The sequence below is a fragment of the Venturia canescens genome, chromosome 3, assembly GCF_019457755.1.
Source record: "Venturia canescens isolate UGA chromosome 3, ASM1945775v1, whole genome shotgun sequence".
Lineage (NCBI taxonomy): Eukaryota > Metazoa > Arthropoda > Insecta > Hymenoptera > Ichneumonidae > Venturia > Venturia canescens.
The window spans coordinates 1,953,981-1,974,513 of NC_057423.1; the positions used below are offsets into that span (position 1 = coordinate 1,953,981).

General features: G+C 43.2%; 1 protein-coding gene across 8 annotated transcripts in view; it reads right to left on the reverse strand.

Moving 5' to 3' along the window:
- how (protein held out wings) overlaps positions 1–14,820 on the reverse strand; it is a 54,329-nt gene extending 39,509 nt beyond the window's left edge. For 3 of the 8 annotated variants that reach the window (XR_006260203.1, XM_043413640.1, XM_043413642.1), the window contains exon 1: positions 13,980–14,818. Coding sequence is in view for 7 of the 8 variants with exons in the window: in XM_043413640.1 (XP_043269575.1) it covers positions 13,980–14,106 (127 nt within the window). In the remaining variant the exon portion in view is untranslated. Of the gene's footprint in view, positions 1–13,979 lie in introns of all 8 variants that reach the window. The other 5 variants (XM_043413639.1, XM_043413643.1, XM_043413641.1 and 2 more) reach the window with 4 other exon arrangements.
- Between the last annotated feature and the right edge of the window lie 5,713 nt (positions 14,821–20,533).

Genomic DNA, 20,533 nt, shown 5'->3' on the forward strand with positions numbered 1-20,533 from the left:
AGTGGGTCGAGGGAGTTACAGGCAATATTCTCATGCTCTTAAAGTAATCGGGTAGCAATCCTCGCGGGCAGTTCTACGGGATAACCAGTCACATTGATACGAGTCTCCTCGTCAACGAATACGTTTGAGATCGAATCGTGTGTGTGGGTGTGAATGCTCGACAGTGCTCTCTGCACAAAGTGCTCTCGTGTTTATACCGAAGCCACGAGTCAGGCACATGCTGTCGTTTATGCTTCATGCTCCATACGAAGCTACTTTTAGTCGCGTTGATGCTGCTGCTGGATTTGCTTCCAATTAAATCTGGAGCTACGTTATGAAGTGAGATTTTAAGGATTGAAGCTTCACTAACCTACCGTGGGTCTGGCGAAAGAGGCTGCTGGAGCAAAAACTTTTTGAATTTAATTGAATTCGTTCGTTGAATGAACAACGATGGAATTTTTTGGAGTCTGAGGAATCGGGAGGCAGATTGCGGGCTCGGCAATATGGGCAATGTTTTCAGTAATAGGAAAGTTTATTTTACCGTAACGATGCCCCGGAGACAAATATTATCTTCTCTTTTGGGTATTTTCTTTTTCACCGTTTGTTTAACGGGGGTCCGCATCGGGACTCGTGTGCTCAGTTACATTCGGCATTGACTTTGCTGCTGTAAGATGAGCGCCGAAGATAGAATTTTTGGGCGTGTCCCTCGCGGCTACTCGCTCTGGGGGAGCGTGAAGTGTCTGGTGTGTAGGCTCGGCCGGGCTCTCCGCGGGGCCCTTGACTCTATCTTTTCATCTCTTTCTCCCTCCGCTCTCTCGGCCAGGGGGCCCAAACGTTCCGAGTCTTTTCGGAGCGAGTGGAATTACGAGAGGAAACGAGTCCGAAAAAAATAATGTGACGTCAAGTGCACCGTCCAGTTGGGGGAAATCTTCGCGCTTCATTCCCGAGGACAAAAACCGCTCCTCGAACGTTTTTTACCTTCGATCCCCCATCGAGGACATTTGGACGTCGGAAACTCGATGACGCAAGAAACACGAGAAATGTTGAAGCTTGGATAAAATGACGTTGAGGCTTGCAACGTCGGAGTCCAACGAAACGATGTAGAAAAACTCTCCAACAATTCCAGTAATTCTCCAATTTTGTTACCTACCGAATTTTCAATTCGCAGCTTCTCAACCTACACCAAGTTCGCGAAATAAAAAATAAAAAAAAGAGTTAATTACGAATGTTTTTTTCGTTGAATTCATTGGACTCCGACGTTGCAAAGTCCAGCTTCGTTGGATGAAAGTCGCTAAACCCCGCCCGCCCAAAATCCTGCTTTTTCCATCCCCTTTAAACACCCCTCGAAAATCACGCATCCAAACAAGATTCGACGCTTCGTTGACTCCCCATTATCACAAGCTCCCTCTCAATCTCAACGCAGAAGCAAATGCAGGAGGGACTGAAAGAGATACTGAAAAAGTACGTGCCCAGCACAGAAGAGATTCCTTTCACCTCCCACCGCGCAGATATAGGAAGAACAAGAGCGAACGAGAAGGAGAAAGAGAGCGAGAGGAAAGAGGAGAAAGGGCGACTGAAAGTACGTTTCGTTGTGTGCGCGGCGTGCATGCATTTCATCTCAACAAGGAGAGAGAGGAAGAATTAAGATGCTGCGCAGCACGAGTTTACGGGGCCCATGCGCGAGTGGCTGCACCATGTAAAGTGTATATATAGACCATCTGAAACCGCAACATTCCTCGATGCCCTCCATTCTGCTTTTCACCGAATAAACAATACATCGTGGAAAAAGTCTCGCAAACGACGACGCTAAAGTTTGCAACGTTGGAGTCCAACGAAACGAACGGAAGAAACATTTGTAATTCACCAATTCGTTTATTTCACATGACGCTGAAGTTTCCAACGTTGGAGTCCAACGAAATGATCGAAAAAAACTCTCCAATAATTCCAGTAATTCTCCTATTTTGTTCCCTGCCAAATTTGCGATTCGTAGCTTTGCAAGCTGCACCAACGATTCGTGAAATAAAAAATTGGTGAATTAAAAACGTTTTTTTCGTTCATTTCGTTGAACTCCAACGTTGGAAACTTCAGCGTCGTTATTTCACCAAGTATCGGTGCAGGTTGAAAAACTACAAATTGCAAATACGCCAGGAAACGAAATTGGACAATAGCTCTGGAATAATTGCAAGATTTTTTTAGATCACTTCGTTGGTCTCCAACGTTGCTGCAAGCTTCAGCGTCGTCGCAAACGAAGGCGCAGGGGATTGAAAATGTCTTCAGTTTTTTCAATTTTTTCGTTCGTCATCCGATCCCGAAGGCCTTTCCGCAGGGCCGATGGATGGGGGAACTCGACTTTTTGGCGGCGCAGGAGACAACGAAAGCTCGACGACGAGCATCGGTCGTGCATGGAACGCGCGTTCGATCATCGCGATCGTCAAGCGTTCAGCGTCATCAGAACGTGAATTCGGTTGACGAAAACGGATTTTCTGCCGCAGAAAATGAGGAGAAGGAACCAAAAAGTCTCGAAACACTGAAGTCCTAAATTTTGACGAAACGGTGTTCGAGCCAAGTTCATTTCGACGGAGAGGTAGGAACATTCATGAATATTTGGACACAGCAGGATCGACTGTGAAGCAGACGCGGCACGAGTCGTCGTACCCGTGCGATGTGTGAGCACTTTGTGCGCGGTGTGCGAGAACGGTGAAGAGCGGGTCAGCCCGGTCATCGGCCCCCGCGAAGAACGAGACGAGAGCCAGCGATCCCTTTGGCAAGGGCTCTCGTCATTTTCGGAATTTCGTCAGCGTGTTTGCTCAACAAATAAACAAACTTCGGCGACACCTCGGAGATGCGCTTTCGAGCCTGGATTGTTTGCGAATGCGAACTTTCGAGGGAGAAATCACAGGACCGAGGTGAGAGGAGCAAAACATGGCGCTGGAGTTTGCAACGTTGCAGTCCAACGAAATCCAATAATTCCAGTAAATAATTCTCCAATTCTGTAACCTGCCTAATTTGCAGTTCGTAAGGTTTTTCATTTGACTGAAAAAGATTCAGAGTCGGGATAACAGCGCAGTCGAAATTTCACACGCGTTTGAGAACGGCTGGAGCCCTTAAACGCGAAATAGACAGAAAAGTGGCGTCGTTGGATTTTAAAATCACAGGAACGGTCTTAAGGCGTAGGTAGAAGCGCGTGCAGCGATTGATTAGACACTTTCGCGAGCGAACGGGACGAGGAGGACGCGCGAGTGCGTTCGAGCAGCGCAATCACGAATGCTCGCGAGCGTAGGCATTTCCTTATTTAGAAATGGAAAGAAACATCAAGTCCCCGACATTATTTTCTATATGCTTCTTGATGGGTAATAAAAAGAAGAGAAATCCCGCGAGGCTCGAGCCGCGGTCGGGTTTATGGTTCAATTTGAAAATGTGTCGTCGTCGCTCGCGATATGGCAGCTGCGAATCGGCCCATGAATAACGAAAAACGCGTTCAAAACTCGGCCACTAATTTCGATCCGAAAATCGTCATTTTCGTGTTTCGACATCGGACACCGTCCATTGAATTTCCTTGAGCGTTGGACACGCCGCGGAAACTGAGCCGGGGGAACGACGCGCTGATTTGACGTATGCGGAGGAGAAAAAAACGGTTGTCCCAATCGAGCGGAATGCGACGGTCAAGCTTCTTTTCGTCTTCGTCGTAAATGTTTTACGAGCCAAACTGCTCATTTTCCCATGCAATTTTCTAACGGCTACCGAACACAATTTTACTTTTACGACGAGCCTAACGGTGGGAATCGCGGGTTCGAACGAAACGGGGGGGAAATGAGCTTTTCATCTGCATTTTATGATTCATCACACTTTCCAGCTCACGGAGGACCACGAGGCAGTCGTTGACGCGCGCGATCGATCAAGACGTCCTCGAGAAAGCTCATAAAAGGGAATGAAATGACGATTGTGTCGCAATTGCGAAGTCAATCGCGCAGGCCTCCTCGCGCGAAATGATTTTGCGCTAGATATTTAACGCGCCTCGCTTCGCTCGGGTCCGAGGGTGCGGAGCGAAATTCGCGTGAGAACAAAGTTCACTTTTCACATCATCAAATACGCATACGAAAAGGAAGAAAATATGAGGAGGAGGAAGAAGCGCGTGTGAGCGAGACGAAATGAAATACAATAAAATAAAAAGGGAGCGAGAGAGAAAAAACGAAGCGAGAAACAACGAGCGAGAATTCATTCAGCCTCGTTAATATTAATTTCAGGCTTCGCCGGGCTGGGTTCAAGAAGGTTGTGTGCCGGCGAGTACGTGGACAGACTGCGAGAGAGCCACGATCTCGATTACGTGTAACGAGTACATATTATTCAAGCTATAAACTCGTGTATATGTAAGTCATTTTCATAGAAATCATGAAAAAAAAACTCGAAAAACAAAAAGCACCGACGCCTCTGCCCTGAAGGCGCATCGATAGCCAAAAGTTGACCATTGCCTTGAATCGTATTTGCGCGAAGCTCGCGGAGTCTCATCGAGAAAATGAGTGCAGGAATAATGCCAAATTCTCGATAATCAGATTCGATTGCGATCTTTTCGATTGCTTTGGTTCGAATTGTGAAAAAAGAGCATCGATACGATAAAGTTTCACGTAAAATTGAAGATTTCAAAGGATTTTTTGACCTTAGTCTCAAAGCAGGAAGTCGGCGGAGCAAGAATAGACGGGAAATCCTCCATTTTCTTCGCCACGTCGAAAGCTGCACAGAGAAACGATGAACGTGAGAGCGAAGTCGGGAAAGATGGAACTTTCCGAGTTCCGTAAAACACCGTTTTCGAGAAAGTTTGAAGGCGGATTAAAAATCCGGAATAAATGTGTCCAAGGGGATCGAGCACAGCTGTACGCGAGGGAGAGAGAAATTCGAAGCAACGGTGCTCGCCGCCTACGCGCGCGCGCGCGAGCATCCATTCACGTCTCCGCACACGTATTGTTAGGGAGAAAGCGGCGAGTCGCGGCATCCCGGAGACGAGAAGAGATGAAAAGAGGGAACGAAAAGAGAGAAGTTCGAGGAGGAAGAAGTGGAGGATGCGACGATGAACCGTGCCGAAGAGTATCATCATCTCCGCCGGTGGTTCGTCTGGGCACATGACCCGCGCGAGTACTTGGTAAAAGGAGTAAAAAACGAGGGAGAGCAACGGGGACAGGGCGGCTCGGGAGCGCGTCGACGAGCGATGTCCTTTTAGGGCAAAGCTCGGAGCATATCCGAGGACGACTCCCGTCGCGAGTCTCCTCTCCGTTCGAGCCGATAATACCCGCGGCGAGCGAGAGCCGAAAATTCCTCTTTTCGTAGCTTTTTTAGTCCGGAGATGAAACTCTCGCGAGGTCTCTGACGAGAGTAAAACATTTTTCTATATTTTGTCAGCATCCTTTTAATAATAGATCCCCGTTGGGCGGCGAGAATTTTTCGTCGGCCTCTTTTTTATTCGTCCGTGTCGAAAAAATTGGTCGACTAACGTTGGGATCGAGGGTCGTTACAATTATTTCAAATTCGCAGTTTCCGATCGATCAAGAAAGCAACCTTTCTCCGAGTCTTTTCGAACGGAATAAAAAAGCTCAGAAATTCTTCACGCCGAGTCAAAAAAGGCATGCAAATGAGCGAGAAATTTCGCCGCAGCGGCGGACGTTTTCAGCGAGGTTAATACTAATTTCTCGAGGAAATCTCGCGCACGAGCTCTTCTGTATTCTCTCGGGTTCGCGAGAAAATCGCAACGCGTGTGTGTCTCTTTCTTCCCACAAAGAGAGAGAGAGAGAAGGAGAAAGCGAGAAAGAGGCAAGCGCGTGCATAACATGGCGTTCAGTGAAATAAGCAGAAAATGGTGTCGCCATGACGCCCACACCCCATAAACACAAATGCAACATGCATTAATTCCGTGTCATATTCCTTTTTTTTTTATTTTCCCATTGAAATTCCAGCGAAACAGAGTCGTTTTATTGTGACACGCGCGCGGGCATGGAAACGCCAATTGAAACGTTGTTGATTCGTATGCCCAAGTTTCTCATTATTCATAAGATAATTGGTGAAAAAAATGGAGTTCCCTCGATCGTTTCTCTTTGAAAGAAAACTGAAGAGATTCCCTCGCGAAAAATCGAAATAGGCTCTCGAGGTCCGTTGATTCGAGGATCGCGATGTGAAAAGGTTGCCGCGCGACGGAATATCAAGATTCTCGAAAATTCTTGAGAAAAGTCTCGACCCAGCTGGATCCCCTCGCGAAACGAGAGCCACAGAAAGCTGCAGAGACGAAGGGGACATGCACGAGAGGAGTAAGAAAATATTGAGAACGCTGGGATAATGCAAGTTGGATTACTTGTCGAGTTCGTGTCTTCGAAGATCTGGCCAAGACGTTGTGTGCGGTAAGCGCGGGAGGAGGAGTGCGGAGGGGTATCGGAGCGGCGATGATCTGAGGAGGCAGAAAGAGACGAATAGATACGCGAGAGCGCCAGCGGGAGAGAAAGGGACGGGGGGAAGAGAGAGAGGGAATAAAACTCGGTAAACAGAGTCGAGAGTAACAAGCCTGCACACGAGTGACCGAGAAAGGAAGGGGGCGGGAGAGAGAGGGAGAATCGGGTCGGGCAGGCAACCCGCTCCAAGCTCGTCGGGGCCTCTCTGCACACCGCGTTCGCGAGAAGGAATGCGGCCGCGCTGCTCGACGTTACGTTACAGCGGGAGAGAGAGAGAGAGAGAGAGAGAGAGAGAGAGCGAGAAAGAGGAGATAAAAAGAGAGACGAAAAGATAGGACGGACCGTTCGCAAGGCCGGGGCGTGAGAGAGACCGAGCGAGAGCATCGAGCCTCCGAGGAGGGGCGCAACGGGTTAAGGGGCGAGAGGGGTCGAGGACCGACTCCTGCGTCCACGACGTTACTTTTGCGCTGGCCCTCCGTTTCTCGCATGACGATGCGACTAAAAGAACGAGGGAAGGGATGGAGATCACTGACGAGCGCAGCGATCTTCTGTTTCCTTGGCCGGTCCCTTCGCCCGTAATTCCTGCTACGCGTATCATCTCCCGATAATTAAAACGTTAGAGTTAGAGAGCCTGCGGAGAGCTCCGCTTCCACCGTGCGGAGCGAAAATCTCGCACTTTTAGTGGAATTTTTCAAGAAACGCGGCCTTGAATAAATTCCATGAGTTACGCACTCGCTTGAGGTTCGTTAAGGCGAGCGTAATTTGAGAGACTTGGTTGAAAACGGGAAGGACACTCCGGAGGGGAAAAAAGCGGGGGGGCCCGAGACTTTTTCCACTTTTTAGTCGACTCCTATGCGAAAACCCTCCCCGCGATTCAGGCTATAAAAAAGAGCCGATCTCTCCGACTCCAGAGGGAGAAAAAACGAAGACGACTCTCGACTATTTGGAGCGAGGATCCACAAAAATGGGCGAAATAAACGTAAGCTCGATCGAGAAGTCAAATTCCGGAGGATAAATAGCGGAGGCAGAGTACGAAATCCGAAGCCCAGACTGCACTTTCGGTACTCGACGAATGACCAATTGCCTCATCACCGAACACGACTTTTTTCGTTTAATTCGCCTCCAACGCTGATTAATTGGACTTGCGGCGGGGATCGAAGTTTCAAGAGCAACTACTTCGTCATCCTGCGCTCGGAGCCGAAATTCACCCGGCGAGTCTCGCTGGGGCCGACGAAGACGACGAAGAAACCACTTCGCGAGGAACAATCTCGAGACCAAAAATATCAACGACTACGAAACTTTGAAAATTCGTATTTTCCTTTTTCATGACGTAAAAAAGAAGCGGATTTTTACGAAGAACTCAGATGCAACGCTGAAACAACGACGATCCCAACGGTAAAGGAAAACACATTCGCGAGGCCCGAAATTCCATTCCCAAAAGTCTGTCCTCTCATGTACACGCGTTTGTTTCAAACGAAATTACTCGTCCCATGCCTCTCGGCTACGCGTGTGCATTAGTGGATGCGAGCAGCGAGTTCCGTTGACGGACGAATCACCCGAGGAGCAAAGAGGTGAGAAGAAACTGTCGTCTTCCGCTTCCACGAGGAAAATGGGAGCCACGTGAGCTCCAGAAGCAAGAAATAAAAGAGAAAAGAGGACGAGAGGAATCCGAGGTTTTTCTGTACTTACTCAAAGGTGAAGTTTTCGAGATTCGTTATCTTAGTAATAATAATAAAAGTCATAAGCATTTTCTGGTGGAAGAGGGAGGAGCACGTGAGAGCACGAAATCGGTTCCGAGACGCTAAAAGTTTGCATCGAAGAGGTGGATGAATTGCGCCCAAGCAGTGGACCGTGCACCTCATAAAAAGAGTATGTCGTTGCAGACCGTTGCAGTACAACGAGATGATCTTAAAAAACTTTCCAACAGTTTCAGCAATTCTACAATTTCGTTCCATGCCGATTTGCAATGCGTAGTTTTTCAATGTGCACCAACGATTTCGTGAAATAAAAAATTACTGAATTACAAATGTTTTTTTTCGTCAAATTCGTTGGACCCTACGTTGCAAATTTCAGCGTCGTATTTTTGGCAAGACTCCGAGGATTTTGTGGAAAATTTTTGATCGCGAATTCCCGAAATGAATGAGCGAAAAGCGGCGATTTCGAAGCGAAATTAGGAGGAAAAAGGCTTTTTTGTGTGACGCTGAAGTTCGCAACGTTGGAGTCCAACGAAATAATGTAAAAAAACTCTCAAATAATTCCAGTAAATCTCAAATTTTCTCTTCCCTGCCGAATTTCCAATTCGTCATTTTTTAAGCCACAACAATAATTCGTGAAATAAAAAAATAATTAATTATAAATCTTTTTTGCCTTCATTTCGTTGAACTCCAACGTTGCAAACTTCAACTTCGTTTTTTTGTTGGGACCGAGGGGGATAAGTGCAACTGCGTTTCTTTTCGAGCGGTTGCGACCTCGATTAATATTTTTTTTTCTCCAGGAACGGATCTTCGGACGGATTTCGGGCTCGATTAAAAATCAATTTTAATGAACATCAACATTCCAATGCGAGAGTCATAAAGTGGGGGGAGAAACGACGAAAATAACGTTGACGAAGGTCGCCCTTCTCTCATTATAATCTGCTTAATTCGACTCGAACTAATTGGAACGAGAAATCTTTTTAAAATGTCTCGAAAGTCTCGAGGATGAATAAACCTTCGATACCTTAATCTCGAAAAATTTGATTTTTCTTAAAATCCCACATTAAATGTCAACACTTTTCCACCGGAGTGGCCCTGTCATTTCGTGTAAACCTTCGAATGAGCACAATCCCAAAAAATTGGACAAGAAGACCGTTTTTTTTAAATATTTATCGAACCACCATTTTTTATGACGTTGAAGTTTGCAACGTTGGAGTCCAACGAAATGATCTAAAAAAACTTTCCAGTAATTCTCCAATTTTGTTTCCTGCGAAATTAGCAATTCGCAGTTTTTCGATCTACACCAATGATTTCGTCAAATAAACATTTTTTTTTCGTTAAATTCGTTGGGCTCCAGCCGTGTCGTCATTTTTTCGATCGTTGCTTCGAGCTCCTTTCGACACAAAAACTCGACTCGGCCTTCCTAATTGACGTTAATCTCTATTCACTTTAATGACTCAATCGAGCTGAAGGTTTTCAAAAAAAAACGTATTTATTGCTGAAAGAACCGTGGACAATTCTAAGCCCCATTTTTGACGGTGGAAATCGTTGAATTACCGCGATGAATTTTCAAATTTTTAAGATCTTACAAAAGGAAACGAATTTTTTTCGAAGTTTTCGTGAAGAAGAAAAAAAAATTCTCTTTCGTCTCGTGAGAGATTAATCGACACTGGTTCACCGGTTTTCGATTGAAGAGCAGCCAGACATTTTTTTGTTCAGCTAACAAATTTATGTAGCTTTTTTAGAAAAGAGCGAAAATAGGCAAATATTTGTTAATGATTGAACGTACAAAATGTGCTCATACACGAGGCTATAAAATGTAGCGCATGCAACGTGTGCCTGACGACGAGTTCTATTCGCGCCAGTGGGTCAGCCGAGGAAAACTCGTCTTTGATTCGACCGCGCGAGAGCAGGTTGGCCTCCCAAACGAGCGAGCCACAGTTATCAACTTGCATTCTAAAATCGTCCCTTCAGGGACGGTCTAGAAAATGCTGAGGAAAGAAAACAAAAACAAGACTAAATATACCGACGAAAAAGTCGTCTCCGAAATTAATTTTATTTCCACAATTTCTTTTGTAAATCAGTGCGATCACAAAAATTTGGGTCTAAAAAAAATGTTTTTCTCCGCATCTATTAAAAACGTGGAGGATTCGAGTGGAGAATTTGACGAGAGAGAAAAGGGACGGCTAGCGAGAACAAGAGGAAAAGTAAGAGAGCGTCAATGAAGCGTGAAAAAAAATGGACGCCGGTTGCACGAGCGTCTTGCCGAGCACGTGGCCCTCTCGAGCGCCGCCTCGGTAGCTGAAAATTAGAAGATTATTTTTATGTTCTCCCCGTGTCCGAGGATTTATAAAACTCGGTTGAGTTTCCGAGCGCCGCTATTTTGGAAGCCTTGACACTGTCAATATTTGGCAACGACGCTCGCCACAATGAGGCTTTTCTTCGAATCACATTGGAAAAGAAAAAAGAGTCGACGTGAGTCACGATCTTCTCGAAATTCCTCGAGAAGAGCGAGCACACGTGGGTTCCGGGTCGCCTCGAGCGCGCAGGGAGAATCGAAAGAATAATATGACGCTGAAGAAATATTAAAACGAATATCTTCGATGATGAATTCGCTTCTTAAAAATCCTCGGGAAATAACGAGCCAGGATTTTAACGAGCGAAACATCTGCATGCTAAAATTTCAACGTCGTGACGCAGTTAAAGGGAATAAGAAATAAAACGATCATAAAAATGGCAATAATAAAAATAATAACGATGATGAAAGAACGTGAATAAATGCACCGGAGACTTTCTCCTCGGCCGTTTGACCGAACAACATGTAAAATGTGCTGTGACTTTCGAAAGTGAATGCGTGTATATGTTTTGAGCCACGTTATCGATCGACCGCGTCCTTAATCTCAATCACACACCGCGCGCGTCCAGCGCGTGTGATTTTCTCTCCTCCCTTCTTCGACTTTCGGGAGGCTCGCAGCCCAAGAAAACAAAGAAAATTAACCAAAACGTTGACTGAATTCGAAACGCCGATGAGCTCGTCGCTCGATGAAAATTCGTTTTCTATAAGCACGAAAAATTCATTAATTTCCATTTATTTGTCTTCAAATAGACGCGGAATAAACAAATCGTTTTCCAAACGGTGAAAACGAACGAATATGCTCATCGAGGAAAGTTTTTTTTCACTCGTATTCACTGAGATACTGCAACCACGTAAATTTCTAGATTCCGTGTAATTTCCCCGCGACGTGTGCAGCCCCCGTTATAAGTACGGGTTCGGGCAATTTCACAAGATCGTAAATTTTTGTTCGCTTCTCAATGAGCTCAATGAACTCAGCCTAAGAGTACACATTTTAAGGTATAACTGGATGGATAAGCTCGACCAAAAATTATATCTGATTGGAATTTCCGTACTTCGTGATGCAATAAAAATCTGAAAAAATTCAACAACATTTCGAAAGCTATGAACAACAATTATCAATAATAATATTGCCCAAAAGTTAATAACAAATTGTTTAAACAATTAATTATTCAATAATATTGCGGGGACCTATTGTTTTTTTTTTACGAATCAAATGTGTATATTTTTCCGAATGCTCACGAATTTTTTCAAAATTTTCGTGGATTTTTGACATTTCTTGAAAAAATGTTGAAAAAAATTTTTTTTAATTTGAATTTTGGATATGTTTTAGAAGACATATTTACTATCGGTTTTGAAAATTCTCAAGGTTACTGGATCAAAAATGTACAAATAGAACCACTTGAAAAATTTAAAAAAGAGAATTTCAAAAATCCATGAAAATTCTGAAAGAAATCATGAGCATTCGGAAAAACGCGCACATTCGATTCGTAAAAAAAAAAAAAAAACAAGGGTTTACTGTAAAATTGTTAAAAAATTATTTATTTAAACAATTTATTAATAACTTTTGGTGAATTTTTGGTGAATTTTTTCAGATTTTATTGCATCGCGAAGTACGGAAATTCCTATCAGATATAATTTTTGGTCGAGCCTATCCATCCAGTTATACCTTAATTCGGGGAGTCGAACTTTCGTCAACGCTCCATGCTTCCGTATTTTCGTGTGGATTGTTATGATTATATTGGTCATTGGGAGCCCGACGGTGAAGTATCGAGTGTCGTTGCGCCGAAGAAACGCCCACTTTCTGTTTATCTCGAGTGTGAAAGTCACGTGGACGCGGACGATCCGCCTAAGTTACACGGGCAGCAAAAAAAATCATTCCCGGTGAGCGTGCTCGAAATTTTTTCGTATTAATATCGATTTTTCGTTTCGTATCGAGGATTTCGGACATTTTCTCTCTGAAATTTCGATTGTTGAGTCGAAGCTTTTGCCCACTGTGATTAAGTGCTGAGATTTAAAAAATATTCCGAATTGGAAGAGGGATTTTTCGTTTCCCTTCATTTCTTATGTTGACAGTGCAAACAGACCTCGCGACTCGATCGAATGAGCCAGCCTCGTGTACACGCAGGTAGACGATATTTGTATGATGACTGTAAAAAAATCTGTTTGGAGATAAACGCCCCGGTGTTGGGAGTTTTTATGCACAAATGTTCAACGTGTTTTCCTCCTGGTCGTAAAAATCACTGTGAGAAGTATTTCACTGCGAATTTTCATTTTTATTATAAAAAAAAGTGAGACGATAAGGCCGCGTGGATAAAAATATGCCTTCCGGGTTTATCCTCTGATGGGGCACTCTTAACAAACTTTTTCGACGAGGTAGGACAAGCTCGTGAAAACATTTTTTCTGCGCTCAGTTCATCGCTCTATTGTTAGAAGAAATTTTTAATAGAATTTCCCGTAAGAGCTCAACAGAAAATTCCAATCGTTTAAAAATCTGTATTTTTCAAGCAACATCTTGAATTTTGTGAAAAAAAGTCGTCTCCTTGTCGAACGTCACAGCCAAGAATAAAAGGTACACTCGTCGCACACTCGTGTACGCTAATTAGTCAAGTAGGCCAACCTACAATTACTGGAAAATTGATTTATGTAAATAGACGTGATATTGTTCGCTGCACGATCACTATCAAAAGCAGCTCATGACACACGTAGTAAAATAATGAGATAAGGAGAGGGGGAAGCCGAAGAAAGATCGAGAGAGAGAGAGAATTGTCCCTGCTTGTGGTGGGATTGCATGCACGCGTGACACACGGCGGTCTGTATTGGCGAGGCCAAGGTTCGCGGTACAGACTGACGGAACTGAACAGGCGCGTCGTCGCGTTATCAACGCAGTCGAATATCTGTACACATGTAGTGTATACGCGCGGATAGGCGCACGGACGAATATTTTAATAAAAATGTTAAGCGAAAAAGGCAGAGAAATTTGTTCGCATTGTTGGAATCGACCTTGTTCGGGGGAGCAAAAAAATTTCCCCCACTCTACGTGGTCGTTTTGAGCAGTGGCTGACATAAGCACATTCGAGGAATACTCCCACAGTAGGTAAATTTGCTTCGTTAAACCCACGCGAATCTTTCACTTCGAGAAACGCGGCTTCGTTGCCATGCGACGCGGAACAAATTCGTGTTATCAAAACTTCTTTTTTCCTGCATTATTCGGCCGCGTGTCACGCTGTGTATACATTCCTCTGCTCACGGATCATCCGATGATAGCTCCGAAACATTATATTTTCTTCCGATTCGCCAACGAGTTAATTGTTTTCAAAAAAATCAACAAAATTTCAGCTACTCGATAAATTTAGCGAAGAAAATATATAAACTGAGAAATCAGTGATTTTTAGTGGCAAAGCGGGGTCTGTCAATGTTTGGAAACATCTAAAAAGGAAATTTCGATTCCGGATTTGCCGCAGATACATCTGTCGCGAATGCCCCGTAACAAATAATGGGAATATGCGTCAATGAGAAACTCACCTTCGTCGAGAAGTCGCTCCACGTGTATAAATACATTTGGTAACGCTGCTAGTTGCTTCCTGTCTTTGAGAAGTTGTGACAGATAGTCAGCTATACTTTGCGTCGTCGAATTGGTATTATCACACATGTTGAACGGTTGATTTTGGCGAAACGTCGTGAATTTTTGTGTTTATATATATATAATGAATTATATAAATAAATTTATATATACAACTTTTTAAATAATAAAGGTAATTCAACAACAACCAGCCTCCGTCCAAGAGCCTATACTACGCATTTATTATTTGGGTTTATTTTTATTTATAGGTATCTTCCTTCGATTCGTTTATTGTTTACTTTTTCAATATCTTTTATTCGTCGCGCACTTTTAGCTCCCTTCGGTGATTAGCTATTCATTTAATCATTTGCTGATTTCTCACTATTTTTTGGTTAGTAAACGAATCACCGCCGAGTTAATGTCAACCGGGCAATGGAGGTATACAATCGTTGAAAGAGAACAACAGTAATAATCGTCGGCAATAATAACGCGTTCGCGCGACGATCAAACGTACGCGCTATTTCGCGCTTATCGCTCGTACTAACGACTCCGTTTTTGTAGTAACGTTTTTATTTTTGCGATGGTTTCACGTGTGCGTTTTTTTCCAATCATTAACTTCTCTCGTTTAAGCTCTTTATTTGTACAATTGAACGACGCTTGTCGCGTTGAGCGCCTCGTTGCGATCTACCGTACTAACTTTTTGGTATTTTTTCAAAATTTTACCCCAAATTAACGTGTTACGGAAGAAACGCGCGCGCACTAAGTGACTCTCGGCTCGTTACTGCGCTGCTCCGCGTGTGCTCGCTCGTGCCACCCGTGCCACGACAAGACTGCGCTACGCGCATGCGCCAGTCCAATAGGAGAGAAAAACAAAAACGATTCTCGCGCAAGCGCGAACAAACGACGCGGCTCTCTCTCCTCTCCACCGCCGTGCCTTCCCGCCCACTACCATATACGGCCTCTGCATACGCTCGAGCATCGAGATACCGCGCCATACCGACAGAGACACATGGACATGTTTCTTTTCTCTCTTCTTTCTCCTGCGTTTTATCGCCCTCTCTTTCTCCCTCTCTCGCATGTATTCGACACTTTGCTGCTCCATGCCCCCTGCAACTCTCTTCGTCTGTATATACCGAGTACCGAGTAAGACAGAAATGCGATGAACGAAACGAGCTGTTCTCTCGCGTCTACACTTATTACAGTTGAATCTCGATTGTGTTTTGACTTTGGAAACACGTGTGTATGTTTACATGTTTGCGATCATCTCTCGAGTAGAATTTGCTTGGAATTGTCCACCAGTCGAGAGTGGGGGAAAAACTCGTGAATCTCCCAACAATTTGTCAATCAAGTTACACTTTTATATCGCGATCCTGCTTCGAAATAATGAACTCATTTTCGAGGCGTAATGCCAGAGCAGAGCAACGACAGACCGCGTGACCGCACTGATTACTTTTGCAGCTTACCTTCGCCATTGTGCGAATTCTATACATAAAGGGAAAACCGCGTGTTGCTCTGTAACAGGTGGAGTTGTTGGGGGACAAATGTCAAGGTCTGAAAGAGAATCACAGCACGGTAGCCGAGCCGGTATTAGGTATAGAATCCCCCCCGAGGGTAAATGACCTTCGAAAAAAAATAAAATTTAAAGATGTTGAACGCTATTCGATCCGACGACGCAGTGGCGCCATTTTTTCGGTCCGTAATTTGCAATCCCAAATTTATTTACAAAAACACCAATTATACATGATTCACTGGTTATGGGTACGTGCGGAAAATATTATTCGTTTGAACATTATTAGTAAAAAACTTCGACAATACAGAAAAAAGAAAACATTACATTTGGCAAATTGTAGATTTTCAATTATAGTCATATCTCGTGCTCTCGTGACGTTGAGTTGAAGGTTAGAAATGGTTTATAAATTTCGTTTCCCCGTAAACGAGAAAGCTTCCAATCTTCCTAAATTAAAGATTTTTTCAAATACTTGGCGTCAAGAAGCCAAAGAGCCTCTTGATTTTCGGACAAATGAAAGCTTTGCCACGATCGTTCGTTTCTTCCATTAAATTTGTTGGTTATGAAATCTCTCGTAAATTTTCGGTCGCGGACCATTTATTATGAGGAAACGAATGTTGGTATATTTGTCTCGCGTGCTCCTCTTATTCTGTGGAAGAGCTTTCGTTGTTGACCCAAATCCCACCGACTGTCAGTTTCACGATGAGAAAGAGAGAGAAAGGAAAAACGGGGCGACTGCGGGATAACATCCACCTGTGTGAGTGAAGAAGGCAAGACGAGGGGCGTTCATGACGACTTGCTCGCTCCAGAAACTCTTCGTCATATCGCTCGCATTAATAATGAACCTCGCCACTGATGAGAGTTACGCCTCCCACAATAATTACTTGAAAATTTAATGTTTTATTAATTTATGGAACGTTTGGTATTTTAACTCGATAATCGATTGATTAATAAGTGAAATAATAACCCGTTTAATTATTTCCCATAAAATTATGTAAAATTTTCAAGTCTCGATACGAAAATTCTCATAAAACCTAAAATAAGTATTAAAAAATGGGAATAAATGAATTTTCATTCGGCTGAACAGCGATCGACAAAACCTTAACGTTTTTTCCAAATTTCGCCGGGAATATCGAGTGGAGTACGTGGGAAGGTGAAAGATATGCCGGATCCGATAGTTTCTCAAAGCTTTTAATCCAAAATTCATAGAGATTTTCTCGAGATTTTCACGTGTCGGGACGTTAACGATTCAGGTTGGATGCTAGCGGAGGAGTTTCAGGTTTCCCCGATGGAAATATACGTAGGTACGAGAGGCATGCTTTACCTCAAAAACAAGAAGAGTTATTTCAAGCGCGGGCGGGCCAGAAAGAGAGAGAGAGAGAAAGGGAGAGAAGAGATTATATTAAGGACTCGTGGCTCGCTCTCGCTATATAGGACACCCACATTTTCACTGTACGTGTGTCCGAGCTCTACTTTCCACTATTATTTTCAGTTTTCGCTACGTACACGTTGATGACTAACCGCGGAAGTATTATTATTACTCCCGAGAGACCGAGGTGTTGCAATCACGAATCATAAACATTTTCTCGTTTCATCCTCTTTCCATGTAAATAATAAAAACAAAATGCTGCGGTCCAGACGGGACCAGAAAATTTTCATCAAACGTACCGTTTAACTCTTAACCTCAAAATTTAGTCAACCTCTTTCTGGCTCCTTTGAAAATAGACACAAATTTTTGGAAAAAAATAATAAAACCCGATCGCAAAATTCATTTTTAAGAAAATTTAAGGGAGCCCCCTTTTTTATAATGAAAAAAAAACGTGAAAAAGGAGCGAGAGAATATTTTTTTTTCGAAAATGGCTTAATTTTCTCCGATTCTGAAACAAAAAGGCCTTCGGTAGTAATGAACTGCAATAATCTATTTTTTTTGAAGGAATCATAATTTCCAAATGTGAGTGAATTGGAAAGAAGAGAATTTCTAAACTCCACATTGAAAGTTTGAGTATGGAATTTAGAGAGGAATCAAAGTGCATATGAGAAATAAGAGTTTCCAGTTTTGGTTGGATCGCTCGATGAGCGAAGGACTGCGTCATTGAGGGAGAAAGAACGAAGGAACGAGAGAATAGCGATCGTCGTCGTTCGCGACGAGTTAACTCCGAGATTTTACCTTTTAAAGCCACAGCATCCAAGGTGGGAGAAAGCTAAATTATGCGTGGGTATAGCTGTGTCGTTCTCGCGGCTCTTTATCGCCTTGGTCCCAAGTGCTTGGTCATGTGTGTTTGTTTCGTGGAGGGAGAGAGAGAGCGAGAGAGTTGAAAAAATCTTCTCTCGCGAGTTGTATCATAAAATTTGAGCATGTATAAGCTTTTATGTTGAAATTACATTATAATGATAGAAAAAAAAGGCGTGACCGACGTCAGTTCGTGTGAAGAATAACTAAAAAAAGTTACATATTTTTATAAACGTCGATGTTTATTCGTTAAAATGTAGTTAACGATTCACTTTCGTCATTTTATTTACAATTGAAAGTTCTCACTTTCGTCAGAATATTTTTCACTCGTATTCTCACTATTTCCAGAACAAAATTATTGCTCGGCTCCAAGTTGTGCTCTATAAACGAGCATAAAATAAAAAATACAAAAAAAAAAACATTTTCTGTGAACGGTATCAATGAAATTTTAAATTGAAACATTCTGTGGGTGAAAAATCGTCTCGAATCCCTGTAATTATGCTCTCCACAGCGCTTTTTCAGGATTAAAATATTTTTTTTTTCTTGATTCCGAGGCGTGGACATTCCTGCGAATGTCCTGAACTCGCTTTCTGGTATGACGAGCTCCCGTTACTGAGAACACGAACGGAAAGGGGCATATGTCATAGACGCGTAAGCGTTCAGAATGTATAAGGATCGTAATTGCAGCTGAGATCACCAGCTGCAGGCTCTTTTCATACATGACCGCACTATTATTTATCCTCGGAGATAAATATCCGTGCTCGCCTTCCAAAGATCCCTTTTACGTGAATTTTTCATGAAAATACATAAAAGAAATGAGTGAACGCGAGCTTTCCGCAGGGAAATTTCATCTTTTGTGTGAAGAGCAAAAAAAGGAGCGAAATTAATTCCTCTCGAGTAAATGAGAATGAAAAATGGATTGGAAAATAGCCTGGCTGTGCAGTCACCGTGATCCAATATTCAAGTGATTTCGTGGAAAACGATTGATTCAGAAAAAATATTATTTTCTGTATTCATTCGGAAATTTAAGGGGTTTTTCTAACGAATTGATGGCCCAATTTTTATTGCAAATGCAGCTGCAACGCGCACCATTTCTTCCCTCATAAAAAACCGAAGAGAATGGGCTATAATTAAAGCTCTGTGAGACGCGAGCAGTGGATTCTGTACAAAGGAGAGAAAATCGAGGTCGTTTCTATGACGTTTTACACGAGTGTTCAGAAAGTCCCGTAGAAATTGAATCCACTAAAACGCGATAAAAATGAGTTTAGCCAAGATGATAATTGATGCACGTCACATGTTTTCGCTTTACGATTATTTCGTGATGGTACAATTGTTCATAGAGCTGGGATTAACCGAGTCAGTGTGCAATTACACTGGGAATGAGAAGAGCCTCATAAGCTCCAAGTTGTTCATACCCGTTCGAGGAAAAGGTGAACGAGGTTGCTGAAACTCACTGAAACAAGTTTCACCCTCGTTTTATGAATACCGCGTCGTCTCGAGGCTCGACCCGTTACAGCTTCTCTGAAGGGATTTTTCGAATGAATCGAGAAAAACGGAGGGGAAGAACGAAATCAGGTGAAACAGCGAACATTTCAATCCTCGTAGCTGCCACATGGCAATCAAAATAAAAAATTGCGCTGAAACCGAACCGACTTTTCTAAAGATCAATTCAATTCTAGTGAAAATAACTGGAAGAAGAAAATTCCATAAAAATTATTATACTTTTCCCGTTTGGAAAGGCTTCCGGCGAGGGAAACATGCACTGAAACACCAAAGAATTCCCGAAATCAATCGGTGGGAGAACGATTTCGTTCAACTTTTCCTGAATATTGATGTTTCTTCAATCCGAATATCGATTGCTTGAGACTAGAAGCTGAGATACATAACCCACGTGGTTTGGGATGCCGTAAAGGGGCTACGCAGGCGGCGCCTACACAAGTACATTGGTAAATGCAAAGTAAAATCGTTGACGTCACGTCACGAGCCATAAATGGCTCCACGATGTTGGATATCGTGGGCGCGACGAACGATATAAATTATATGCCTATTTCTCCTCCTGCCCTCCTATTCCTTCTATTCCCTCCCTCCCGGCGCTCCCTTTCCCCTGAAGACCTACAAAAATCGTGTTCGACGAACGCTCGCTTCCAAGTGCGTACGTATGATCGTATCTTGCGACGCTCGTTGAAAATGCGTGGGCTCTCTTTCTCTTTCTCCTGCTCTCTCTTTTCTTGCTTGCTCTTTCTCTTTCTCGTAAAGGAGTTGCAAAGATCTCTAACGAATAAGCCGTTCTTTGTCGGTGGCAAACACGTCCAACAGCTTTCGATTTCCTTCGGATTTTCTAGCAGAAGTCACTCGAGAATGAAGTTTCTTACGCCTCTTGTCGATTGAAAGCCACTTCAAATATGCCGTGGATTCCATGCCCGAACATTCGTCGTTTCCTCACTGTCGAACAAAACATACTGGTATTAATTGTACAAAAAAATGTTGTTAATCGTGCTATTGAAATTCGTATTATTGGCTCGCAACAAATTTCTCGTGATTTTTCTTCAAATCGCCTGTTTTTTTCTTTATTTTTTCCATTTTTTTCTGCAACGCTGTCATTAAAAAAAAAAAAACAATGTTTTGCCCATTGCGTTTTGTAAATGGATAGTAATAATTGCATTAGTCATAACTAAGTTTCCCGATTCCGAATCGTGGCATTGAACTCGAGGTCGAACGGTTTCTGCTTCATTTCCTTAATGCGAAATTCAATGACTTTAAAAAATGTACTCGAAAAAAAA